This window comes from Tachysurus vachellii, chromosome 21 (genome assembly GCF_030014155.1).
Source record: "Tachysurus vachellii isolate PV-2020 chromosome 21, HZAU_Pvac_v1, whole genome shotgun sequence".
Classification (NCBI taxonomy): domain Eukaryota; kingdom Metazoa; phylum Chordata; class Actinopteri; order Siluriformes; family Bagridae; genus Tachysurus; species Tachysurus vachellii.
The window spans coordinates 3,047,274-3,060,103 of NC_083480.1; the positions used below are offsets into that span (position 1 = coordinate 3,047,274).

A 12,830-nucleotide genomic window follows, 5' to 3' on the forward strand; every position below is an offset into this window, starting at 1 on the left:
CCTGAGGTGTGTTTAAAACGCTGAGCTTGTGTGTGTGTGTGTGTCTCTGTGTCTCTGTGTGTCTCTGTGTGTCATGTAGTGAATTGGATTCCCTCTACAGGCAGGGATCAGTTCAGGACGGCAGAGGGCACGCTTCAGCTGCGTTCAGACTCGTGCCTCTGCCTGATTGTTGTTGCAGCTTTGAGAACGATTCCTGATCTCAGACCTGTTCAGTGAGCAACACTGGAACATGTTTCTGTAGAAAAACAGAACTGTACTTAGAGGAATCGATGAATGCGATCCTGTTGATTTGTTTCTGGTTACAGCCCAACTCTCATGTAGATTCTCTCCAGAGATTTACACTTAATGTTACACCCTTATCCAAGTCTTCATCAGTAAACTCATCCTCAGACTGGTAGCACAGAAGCTTACAGAACGAAGCCAGTAAAGTCTCCAGTAGGCGTTTCTATCCTGCTACTGGTTGCCATGGTAATAGCGTTTCTCAGTGGGTGGAGCAACTAGCATGAAAATGACCTTAGCATGCCGTATCCGGTTTCTTGCTAAAGTGAAACGTTCTAGAGGGAGATTCGGTGTCGGAGTATAAACATCAGCAGTGTGCTGGTCATCTGCATTGATCACACTTTCTGGTGTCAGACATTCTCTTTTTGTCTCAGGGGAAAAGCTAGTTCAGCGCTCAGATATAATAAAAACTAGCAACAAACCATCTGCATCTTCCAAACTATTTCCTGCTGCCTGTAGAACTTTAAAGAAAACTCAGTGTAGCTTGGTGAGGTCAGTTGGTCAGCTAGTCGTGAGCTAGCGTACGATGTTCCACCTGCAGTTCAGTTAATATCATTCTGCTTGGATGATTGTGGATCTGCTGTATCTAGTGCGCATGGTACAACCTCGGATCAGTTCCACCTGGCTGAAAAGAAGGCAATAGGAACATTTCTGTAGCATCCTTATGAAATGACGAAACCTCTAAACCGCTCTTCCTAGAGAGACGACGACATCAGAGTCATAATCAAGAGTCATAATTAGGGTTGCAAAGGGGCGGAAAGTTTCCAGTAAATTTCCGGGAAACTTTCCACAGGAACTTAATCTGGGGAATTTTGGAAATATTCCAAATTGGAAACTTTACGGGAATTTATGTTAATTATTTGGAAATATAGGGAAATTTATATAAACTATATCATATCCAAACATAAATAAACATTTTGTTTGGTCATAAGCAGACATGCATGCAAGGTAATACAAATTTTAAAAATGACGTCTTGACTGATTTAATTGTAAGTCATCACTTTAATTGATTATTTCATTGAGTAACACAAAAGCATAATAAACATTATTATGCTTGTAATAAACATAATAAACTTAATAATTGTAATAAACATATTTCCCTATGATTGCTGTAAAATGAAAGCATCCCCCACCCTTGACCTTCTAAAAAAAAAAGTCCCAATCAAAATGTAAAATGAAGCATTTTTTCTCAAGTGAGTGTGTGTGGGAGGGCCTTAACTCTTATTAAGCGTTAGTGAGGTAGTTATTAAGTTTAGGTATTGGATACAATTAAGAATGTAGAATAAGGTAACGCAGAATAAGGCATTAATATGTGCTTAATAAGTACTAATAAATAGCCAATATTCTATTAATATTCATGCTAAGAAGCAACTAGTTAAATGAGCCTAAAATAAAGTGTTACTGTGCATGTTATGGAAGAATGCAAGAACATGCAGGAGGTTTGGCCTCAATGGCCCTCCAGTAAGCAGTGTGCTGTGTGCAAGTGACCGAGGAATGCAGGGTACGAATTCAACTTAAATTGCATTAAATGTTGTTGTTTTAAACAAAATTATGCTGCAAGATGTTTTTTAACTACATTTAATTCCTTGTTATAGGCAACTCTGCATTTTTTTAAAAATTCCCAGTTAATTCCCATATATTCCCATTAATTCCCATATATTCCCGTTAATTCCCATATATTCCCGTTAATTCCCATATATTCCCGTTAATTCCCATGGAAAGTTTCCAGCCTTGAAAATTCCCGGAATTTTGCAACCCTAGTCATAATCATAATTTATTTTAGAAACCATGAAAGGTTCATGACGGCTCACTCTGAGGTCTTTCGGTCCACAGATCAAACGACAAGACGAAACCGTTTGCAGGAAAAGTTCATCCCTGCATCGGAGCAACATGCTGTCGGGACGATATTCAGGTGTAAACACTCAAAAAGGTTTTCAGGATTAAAGGTGGGATGCATGATGTTTGAAAGCCAATGTTGACATTTGAAATCACCAAAACAAACACGCCCCTAACCCAAATGGGTGTCACCCCTGTTTTGATAGCTCCGCCCTATACATACATACGTAACCCAGGTAATAATTATGGCGGAACCTGCTGGGGATATTTTTTTATCAATAAATAACGTTAGAGGCAGAGGTCGTAAGGTTGATGCGGATTAACACACGGAAACAGAGGACTTGGAGCCTTTTTTCGCTTTTCGTTTTCATCTGCTAATGTCACACATGCACACTGAACACTCTCTCCGCCGTATATTGACAAGACACGCCCCTTTCCTCTCATTGGCTACACATTTGTTTTGTTTGTCAGCCCGACTCAGTTTTCTGAAGCAGTTTTCAAACATCGTGCACCCCACCTTTAAGTGAAGGATAAACACGTGGGACGAAGGTTCACCTTCGATCACCACAATGATCTAAAACACACATCAGAACACAACCAGAGCTCATGACAGTTATGAAATATTACTCTACACATTCTAAGGTCAATTTCTGTGGTATCTTTAAATATTGTAGTTTTTATTTTATTAGAGTTTAACCTGATTATTTGAATCACTCTCCTGCTATAACCTGTTTTTTTTTCTGGTTATTAAAGTTCTTGATGTGCTCACAGTGATTTATTTGCGTATTTCTCTGTCTACCCTGAACGTTTTTTTTTCTCGGTGTAAACTCTCTGCTGAGGTAAATGTCATGAAGCACATGGGAACCCCTACAGTTGCCCCACCCAGCCAGATTCCCACCAGCGTTAAACGTGTCGTGACTCGTTTTGTTGCCTTTTGTGGTGCACGAGTGTGTGAACTGTTTGGCAGTCTGCACACTTTCAGGGAGTTGCTGCACTTTAAAGCCATAGCAACAAACCAGCCAATCGTTCAATACGCTACGAGTGACGAGGACTCGGGGTGTGAAACGGCGAGTCAGCAGTGCTGAGAGGAAGCTCCCCGAAACTGGAGATCCTACAGTATATTAGTCTATATGTCTGAGTCTCTCTCTCTCTCTCTTTCTCTCTCTCTCTCTCTCTCTCTCTCTCTCTCTCCCTCATACACACAGATGTATTCATGCTTTATGTGATATACGAGAAACTCCTTCTACTGTAAATGTAGTTTAGGTAGCATCATGGATTTAAAACAAATCTAGTGTGCAATTTTATTTATTTAATTATTTATTTTCTTTGCCTGTACCCAAACCTCAAGTGAATATTTGTGTTTTTTCTCTTGCCAGCCTTTCCCATTCCTCTATAATCCTCCTTTCCTGTTCTTGGATTTCTGGGGTTTTATCAGCGAGAACACACGGCCACACGGGTGATCCAGACGGGTACAGAAGTTTTAGTAAATATACACACGCTACAGATTAGTGAACGTGTTTGAACATGTCTGGAGACTCCTCATGACATCCAGCCAGCAGTTTATATCTGAACTACAGTAGTTCTACTCCAAACCTCACCCATCATCACCTTTTTCACTGGCCTGGAGTTTGCACAGGTCCTTAAGAACTTTCGATCTTACGATGGACAAAAGCGATACGACAAAATTGTAAAAATATTACACATTTATCTCGGCACGCGATCGTAGTAGCGTATGTGGTATGATACGTCGGACTCCCACCTCACTGCCTTGTGAGATGCCTCGTCTCTGTCAGTTAACTTTTGCTCCTTTATCGTCGTCATCCTCATCTTCCGATAACTACATAAACTTAGCCATCAACAAACCTAACGTTGTTCTAGTAAACAGACGTCAGACAGAACCTCGGTGAGTACAATATAATACGATACGATACTTCAGTGTAGGTTATTATACTTAGCTCTGTTTCATTTTAGGGTCACCAACCAACACTGTTAAAGTTTTTATAGCAGATATTTACTGAACAAATCTTTTATTAGATTGCATTAACCAAATGTATTGTACTTTATTAAATTATTAACAGCATACTGTACATTACTGCATACTGATTACCGTTCTTTAAGGTCATGGTTCCACTTGCCATGGTTAAGGGTCATGGTTCCACTTGCCATGGTTAAGGGTCATGGTACCACTTGCCATGGTTAAGGGTCATGGTTCCACTTGCCATGGTTAAGGGCCATGGTTCCACTTGCCATGGTTAAGGGTCATGGTTCCACTTGCCATGGTTAAGGGTCATGGTTCCACTTGCCATGGTTAAGGGTCATGATACCACTTGCCATGGTTAAGGGTCATGGTTCCACTTGCCATGGTTAAGGGTCATGGTTCCACTTGCCATGGTTAAGGGTCATGGTTCCACTTGCCATGGTTAAGGGTCATGGTTCCACTCACCATATTTCCTGAAATAAAGTTTGAAAGTTTGATGCCTGTGCGGAATCTCTGAACTCTAACACACTGCTGTAATTCCACAACGCTGACACTTCTTTCTTCCGAAAGCTTGTTTTCTCTTGTGAGTCGACTTGGACGGATAATTGAGTGTCACACTTGCAGACGTGTGGATGTGGCGCAGGAATCACGTCCTCTGTGGCATCTCTTATTACACTACTGCCCAGGCAACTGACCTTGCTTCTCCATTGATTGTGCTGTCCTTGATGCTAGGCCAGATTATTATTATTTTTTTCAATCAATCGATTTGATTTAATCCATTAAAAATGGAAGTACGGTACAGGAGCCTGTATGTCATCGGGCCCTCGTGCTGTATCGTTTAAGATGTTTGGCATTGTACTTAAAGATTTGAAAGGAACTGTTGATTAAGGGGAATGTGCAGTGGTTCTAGGGTGAAATAAACAGGGGCATAAAATGAGTTTTTTATATAACCATCTAACTGTAAATAACTGTACAGTAAATGTTAATCTTCTCCCACAGCTGTCTCACATCATCATCATCATCATCATCAATAATAATAATAATAATAATAATAATAATAATAATAATAATAATAATAATAATAATAATAATAATGAGTGAGATGGTTCTACTATAATATACCCATACAACGTATTTCACAAATGCATTTGAAGGTACAGACAAAAGGAGGTCTGGGGTTCAGTCGGTGTTCAGTGGGGTTGAGTCATAGTCAGGGCTCAGTGCAGGACACTCCAGATCTTCTACTCCAACCTTCACACACCGTGTCTTCATGGAGCTCTGTGCTTTGTGTACAGGGACATTGTCATGCTGGAACAGGGGTTATGTTGCAGTGTAAGGTTACAGCATACAAACAAGCTTTATTACAAATGTTACACAGAGCTATTCAATTCAGTTCAAGTTTTTTTTAATACCTTTTTACAATTGACGTTGTCTCAAAGCAGCTTTACAGAACATAAACATAGAACAAAAGGTTAATATAAAGAATAACATAAAGATTAATAGAATACAAAATTCAAGATTAATATTCAATATATTTAAATGTGTTTGTATTTATCCACAATGAACAAGTCTGAGGTGACTCAGGTGAGGGAAAGCTCCCTTAGACGGTAAAGGAAGAAACCTTGAGAGGAACCAGACTCAAAGGGGAACCTCATCCTCATGTGGGTGACCCTGGAGGGTGTGATTATAAATATACAGTCTGACAAATGTTGTATTGATGCAAAAGATCACATGGAATTCAAATCTCCTCTATAGTATCACATAGTCTACCTGGAGCTGGTAGATCTCAGGATTCTCACAGAGTCGGCCTCATCTCAGTGGAGGTCCAAAATCTTCATGGCACGGAAAACAATCGGAGCTGGTACAATGTCTGGGTGCCTCGGGATGGGTAGAAAGAGAGGGGCAGTTTAGAGGGATTAACATAGATGCTGTTCATAATATTTGCAAGTCTGATGTAATGATGCACAATATTATTGGATGTATTATGTGTACGCCTGACTAAAGAGATGAGTTTTTAATCTACATTTAAACTGGGAACAGCTACACATGGGTGTGATGATTAGGGGTGCACAAACATTTAGCCATATATTGTAGCACTGGGGTGAAGGAGTAAAGCATTAGTACCTAACAGGAGACCCCACTGCAGGAAACACTGCTCTTTTTTTTTTTTTTTTTTTTTTTTTTTTTTTATTTCTTTTATTGCAAATTCAAAGATTCTAATCAAACACAGCTATGTATACATTACACAAAATGTATCATCAACACATCCAACCTTAACTGACCAGATGTCAGAATAGATAGAAAAAAAGGCAGAAACAGAACAAGTAAAGAAAAGAGGGTTCTAAAAAAAATAATAAATAAATAAATAAATAAAAGAAAAATAAGCACATCAAAACAAGTATTAATCACGTTACAAGAAAGATCTCATCATATCTCTTCAAAAAAGAAATACATTTTTTGTTATTAATTACTCTCAGTGATTTAATTAAATGTTCTACTACACATACGAACTCTATAAAAGTAGGTATTTTCTTAAGAAATCTGAAAATAGAACTTTGCCACGAGGATAAGAAAGTTAACAGTTGACTCTAAAGATTTGTTTTGGTTTTCAAAAAAGCAAACGATATCCTTAATGTGAAAAACACCATTCACGTTAACTTTAGAAAAACAATAGAGACTCAAATCTTTCCAGAAGAGTGAGGAAACATTACATGAGAAAAATAAGTGACAAATATCTTCACTTTCTTTTTTACAGAAGGTACATATATCAGCTACATCACAAAATTTAGACAAAAATGCATTACAAGGGTATATATTATGCAAAATTTTGAAGTGCACTTCTTTCACTTCATTCGGTATGCAGTATTTATATGGTAATAACCATGTTTTCCTCCATTTAATGTTATCTATTTTAGAACTCCAAAAAAATTTCCCTTTTGGAGAAATTGAGTTTCGAGATTGAAAAAGTTGACGAATACATTTATTATTACAATCTTTACTTAAAAGCGAGACACCTCCCAAAAATAACTGTGAAAGTTGTTCTGTGCATGACTCATGGGTAAGGGAAGCTTTCATTAGACATATTAATCCATCAGGAATTGCCTTTATAACAGAGTTAAATTCTTTAAATGGAACGGGACAATGATGGATATTCATAAAGCTTTCATAAGATAATAAATCACCATCAGAGTTGAATAGATCAGCAACAAAAATTATGTTTCTATTAAACCATTTATCAAAAAAGATTGATCTTTTTCTAATTTTAATATCCAAATTATTCCATAAGATGGTCTTGTGGGGTGAAAAGTTGTGGTTGTAAGCCAGTTTCCAGGCTAACAAGGCTTGTTGATGAAATCTAGCCAGTTTAATAGGTAATTTACCAGTGGAGTAATTGCATTTCATCAAAAAAGAAAGGCCACCTACCCTCTTAAATATATTATTAGGAATAAAATACCACAAAGAATCTGACCCAAGCAAACATCTTTTTAACCAATTAATTTTAAATGTATTGTTAGTATCATCAAAATGCAGGACTTCGAGACCCCCATCACTCCTTTTGTTTGCTAAAACATATTTCTTCAACTTGTGTGACTTATTGCTCCAAATGAAATCAAGAAAAATCTTATCTATATTTTTGGAGGTGTGATTATCTACAGCTAAAGACAGGGAAGGGTACACAAACCTGGATAATCCTTCTGTTTTGGATAAGAAAACTCTGCCTAAAATTGACAAATCTCTTTGGAGCCAATTATTAAAAATATATTTTGTTTTCAATAACCGTTGAGAAAAATTCAGAGATTGTCTACTAATTAAATTTTTTGTTATATGAATTCCCAAATATTTCACTTCATTTTTAATTGGTATATTTTCAATTTCAGTTTCCACAGTGTCAAATAAGCAAATAATTTCACACTTAGATAAATTAAGTTTGAGCCCAGAAGCATTAGAGAAGGCATTGATGGTAGTTAAAACTGGAGAAACTTGCTCTTTATCCTTCAAAAATAGAGTAGTATCATCTGCTAACTGTGAGATTCGAATCTCTCTGTTAAAGATATTAAGGCCAGCAAAGTTATTATTGTGCAAAATATCTATGGATAATGTTTCAACAACAAATAAAAATAAAAAGGGGCTCAAAGGACAACCTTGACGTATTCCGCGAAGGACAGGAAACCTTGGTGATGTACGTGAATTTAATATTATACAACTATCTATTTCTTTGTACAGCATTTGAACAATATTTATGAGTTTAGAAGGAAATCCAAATGCCCCTAAAGAGTCTATAAGGAATTGATGCTTTACAGTATCGAAGGCCTTATAAAAATCGAGGAATAAGATAATTGCATCAGACTTGATTTCATCTCTGTAATCAATAAGATCCAGAACAAGTCGAGTATTACAACTAATATGACGACCTTTCATAAATCCAGTCTGTGTTTCATTAATGATATAATGTAAGTGCTGTTTTAATCTCTTGGCAAATATGGATGCAATTAATTTATAGTCAAAATTAAGAAGAGTGATAGGGCGCCAGTTATCAATTATAGTTACATCTTTATCTGGTTTGGTAATGAGAGATATCACCCCTTGTTTCATAGTAGGAGTCATTGTACCATTATTTATACATTCTTGAAGCATTAAGAAGAAAGGTTGTTCTAAAATCTCCCAGAACTGTATGAAGAATTCTAAAGTAAGGCCATCGGAGCCAGGCGATTTCCCCTTTTTCATTGATTTCATTGCATCTCTTATTTCATTTAAGGAAACAGTAGCCTCACATGACAATTTAAATTCATCACTTATTTGAGGTATATAGTTCTTAATCTGTTGTAGGTATGACATACTTTGGTTTGCCTGTAAATCAGGGGAGTACAGGTTCCTATAAAAATTAGTAACAAATTTCTCAATTTCTTCAGGGTTTTTAGAAACTGAATTGTTAATTTTTAATGCAGAGATGCTTTTCCTTTTAAAATTCCTTTTCTCAAGTGAGAAGAAGAAACTCGTATTCTTTTCTCCTTCCTCAATCCATCTCGCTCTAGATCTAACGAAGGCACCCTTAACTATTTCTAAATATATATTGTCTAATTCCAATTGCAAAGTTTTTAACTGACTAATTTCTGTAACAGAGAGATTCTCTTTTTTGATTAAGGTATTTATTTTAATTAGCAAGTCCGCTTCTCTATCAGCATTAACCACTTTTAAGGTTTTAGATCTATTTATTGCTAGTAATCTTGCTTTATATTTAAAATATTCCCATTTAGCACCATGAGACTCAAATTCATTATTTGAAAAAATTCCATTAACTAATCCCTTGATTTGATCATTAAAATTTTTATCTTTTAGCAGATTATTATTCAATTTCCAGTAACCACGTACAGTACTCTCCCTGTGTTTAGTCTGCAAAATCAGCTTAATTACTAAGTGGTCAGAAAATGGAGCATATTGGTGACTGACATCAAACACGTATTGCAGTAACTGTTGAGAAATCAAAAAAAAGTCTATTCTAGATTTAGAAGACAACAAATTATTACTCCAAGTATATTCAGCTACATCAGGGTGATAATAGCGCCATGCATCTGCAATATGAAAATAATCACACAGATTACAGATAATATTATTAGTGAGGCTCATCTTAGGGGGAAATCTGTCAACTGAATTATCTAATACATCATTAAAATCTCCAGCAATAATAATAAAAGCTTGTTGATATTTATTTTTCAAGGCTTCAATATTTCTCTGTAATAAGAAAATAAGAGACTTGTTGGCAGATTTTAAGTTGTGGCCATATATATTACATATTATAAAAGTAGCATTATCAAGTTTAGTGACCAGAATAATCCATCTTCCTTCCATAGAAATCAACGATTCAACAATATCTCCTTTAAATTTGTTAATCAAAGTGAGAACCCCTGCGGAGTGGTTAGATCCGTGACTAAAGTAGGCCTTGTCACCCCACTGTGATTTCCAAAAGCGAACATCACCCTCACAGGAATGAGTTTCTTGTAACAGGATTAAGTCAGCATTCATTCTTCTACAGTATAAGAATAAGGCTTTTCTTTTAGTGAGATCTCTCAAGCCACGAGTGTTCAACGATAAAATACTCAAAGAGTTAAACTCCAAGTCTTGCATAAGAGAAAGAAAAAAGAAAAAAGAAAAAAGAGAGGGGAAAAAAAAAAAAAAACAGTAAAGAGTAACTTGACTAAGAACACAAGAACACAAAAGGTTTTAAAACTTACCGCTGTAAAACTGCGTTGACAAAGAGGTAGTTGAAGCTAACACATACCCTATAACTTAGGCAAAAGTGCAACTGTATGAGAGAGCATAACTTATTGTGATAAAGGAACCATAACAAAGTATAAAACTTTCACGTTGCCCCATGAATCGGTCTGCATTTAGAGAATGTTTGTCAGTGCACAGTTCAGGAGCAAGTTCGACTTCAGATGCTCCATGAAGACTGTAAATAAGATATTATTATAAAATAAAATAAGAAATTGTCCGAGCACAAATGAAACGTTCAAAAGGAACACTCTTTGAAGGTTATTTGTAAATGAAAGACTGATCAAGAGCAACTCGTGAAGAGAACACAGGGGCAGACATCAAAACGTGAAAACTGTTCACGCACAATTGTTGAGTTAAATTCAAAATAAGTTGCGCCATGAAGGTAATCTGCGAATATAGAACAATACGTTGTCCATCTCAAGGGCAAAGTTCGAGTTTTTTTCCAGCGACACTGAAACACTGCTCTACCTGCTCAGATTTGCCGGGGCGTGACGTCATCAGCCCCAACGCCCCAATGCAGTGTCAGTGATTTTACAGAGAGCTACAACACCGAGCGGCGCGTGAGCGCGACCCGCTTCATGGACTACAACAAACATCAACAACAACACCACCAACAACAACAACACGTCTGTTTGCGTGTTCTCTTAACGCGTGTTGGAGCGGTGTTTGGGAAAGCGGCGGACTCGCTGTCGGGGAACATCGCGGTCTGCCCCTGACTGCACGGAGCCGTCAGCTAGCGCTTAGCATTAGCATTAGCATTAGCCCCAGCGCTAGCGTTAACGTTAACGTTCTACTGGAGATGCGTTGCTCCACCGCTGAATAAGTAATAACACTTTCTCTCTTTCTCTAACACACACACACAGACACACACACACACACACTCACACTCTCTCTCTCTCTCACTCTCTCTCACACACACACACACTTTTGTGATTTAACTGATATTCCTCACCACTGTTAGCGTTTTTAGGTGCGGTTGCAGTGATGCTAGGTAGCTAAAGCTAACAGGGATAAAGTGAAAGAGTGGTGTTTTATTCCTGTGCCTTAGGATGGAAAGTGACATTTAAAGGACAGGACAGGACAGGACAAGCTTGTGTCTGCAGTGCTTGTGCACGGTTAGTACACTGAGCTGATGGACACACAAACAGAATCTAGCTGCATGATGTTTGTGAGTCCAGAGCTGAGCTGAGTGTTGATGAGGATGTGACTTATGGCATCATTGCTAGTGACCGCTTTCGTGTTTACATCGTTTGCTCAGTGCAGTTTGGGGACCAGAATCTTCCAGTGATGAGCTGAATAAGGAATTTTCCTTTGATACAGAGACAACAATAAACAAAGCTAAAATGGCTCTTTTCAAACACAAAACTGCTGTGACATTGACTTTATGTTTCAGATTTGGACAAGGCGACCAGTTTCTGAGCTATTTTGCACTCAAATAGCTTAAAGGTGCAATTGTTTTTTTTTTTTTTTAATTCCTGATTTGTATAACTAACCTGGAAGACATGTAGGACATGATTAAAAACCTTTTAGTGTGTCGAGGTGCTGAGAAAACCCAAACTTGTGAGCGTTTGGATGCGTCTCCTGTCAAACGTTTTAAAGATATCCTACAGGCCAATGTAGGTCTTTATTAAATGTCGAAACCAGGCTGGTGTTTGATCAGCTGGGTTAACATGGCAGCTAGCAGACAGCACTGATAAGGGTTTTTTTTTTGTAATTGGTTAATAATTGTGAAATTGCTGCCATGTCGAGCAAAGCTTCGAGCAAAGAGAAGAAGTCCGGGCTCGGGAAGAAGCTGTTCCGCCGTGGCTCGGTACGGTCCGTGGGCAGTTTTATGAGCAGAGTGCTCAAGACCCTGTCCACTTTATCGCATTTCGGATCCGAGCTTCAGCCACCCGAAGGGGAAAAGGACGACGGAGGATTCGCGGCGTTTAAAAACGAAGGCAAGGGATCGGTGGCCTCAGATGACAGCGACTGCGGAGGCTTTCTCAGCCAGGACAAAGTGCCCGGAGTGTCCGGTCTGAAGAACCACGGCAACACGTGCTTCATGAACGCCATTCTGCAGTGTCTGAGTAACACGGAGCTCTTTGCTGAGTATTTAGCGCTTGAACAGTTTCGCGGACAAGCAGAGGAGGAGGATAAGCCCAAGGCCAACGGAGTCCATCCTCCAAGGAAAGAGAAAGGAGAAGTGACCGAGCAGCTGGCGGGTCTGGTCCGAGCTCTGTGGACCTTTGAATACACTCCTCAGCAGAGCCGAGAGTTCAAGGTGAGTTTTGGGGTCAGGGCTTCATGGTGTATTTTGGCTGAAAGTGTGTAAACACCTGACCATCACACCTACATGTGTTTTTTCAAGTTAGAAGCACCATGAAGACATGGTGTGTGAAGGTTGGAGTGGAAGATCTGAATATAGAATTGAATATAGAGAGTTTTAGCAGAATTAAAAATAATAGATTCAAACGTATTTCCT

The 12,830-nt window shown here is 38.2% G+C and overlaps 1 protein-coding gene across 1 annotated transcript in view; it reads left to right on the top strand.

Moving 5' to 3' along the window:
• The first annotated feature begins 10,900 nt into the window (after positions 1-10,900).
• Positions 10,901-12,830, top strand: part of usp31 (ubiquitin specific peptidase 31) — a 25,736-nt gene continuing 23,806 nt past the window's right edge. Inside the window, 1 exon segment of the mRNA XM_060897617.1 lies at positions 10,901-12,629. Coding sequence (XP_060753600.1) covers positions 12,108-12,629 — 522 coding nt within the window. The 5' untranslated portion in view covers positions 10,901-12,107.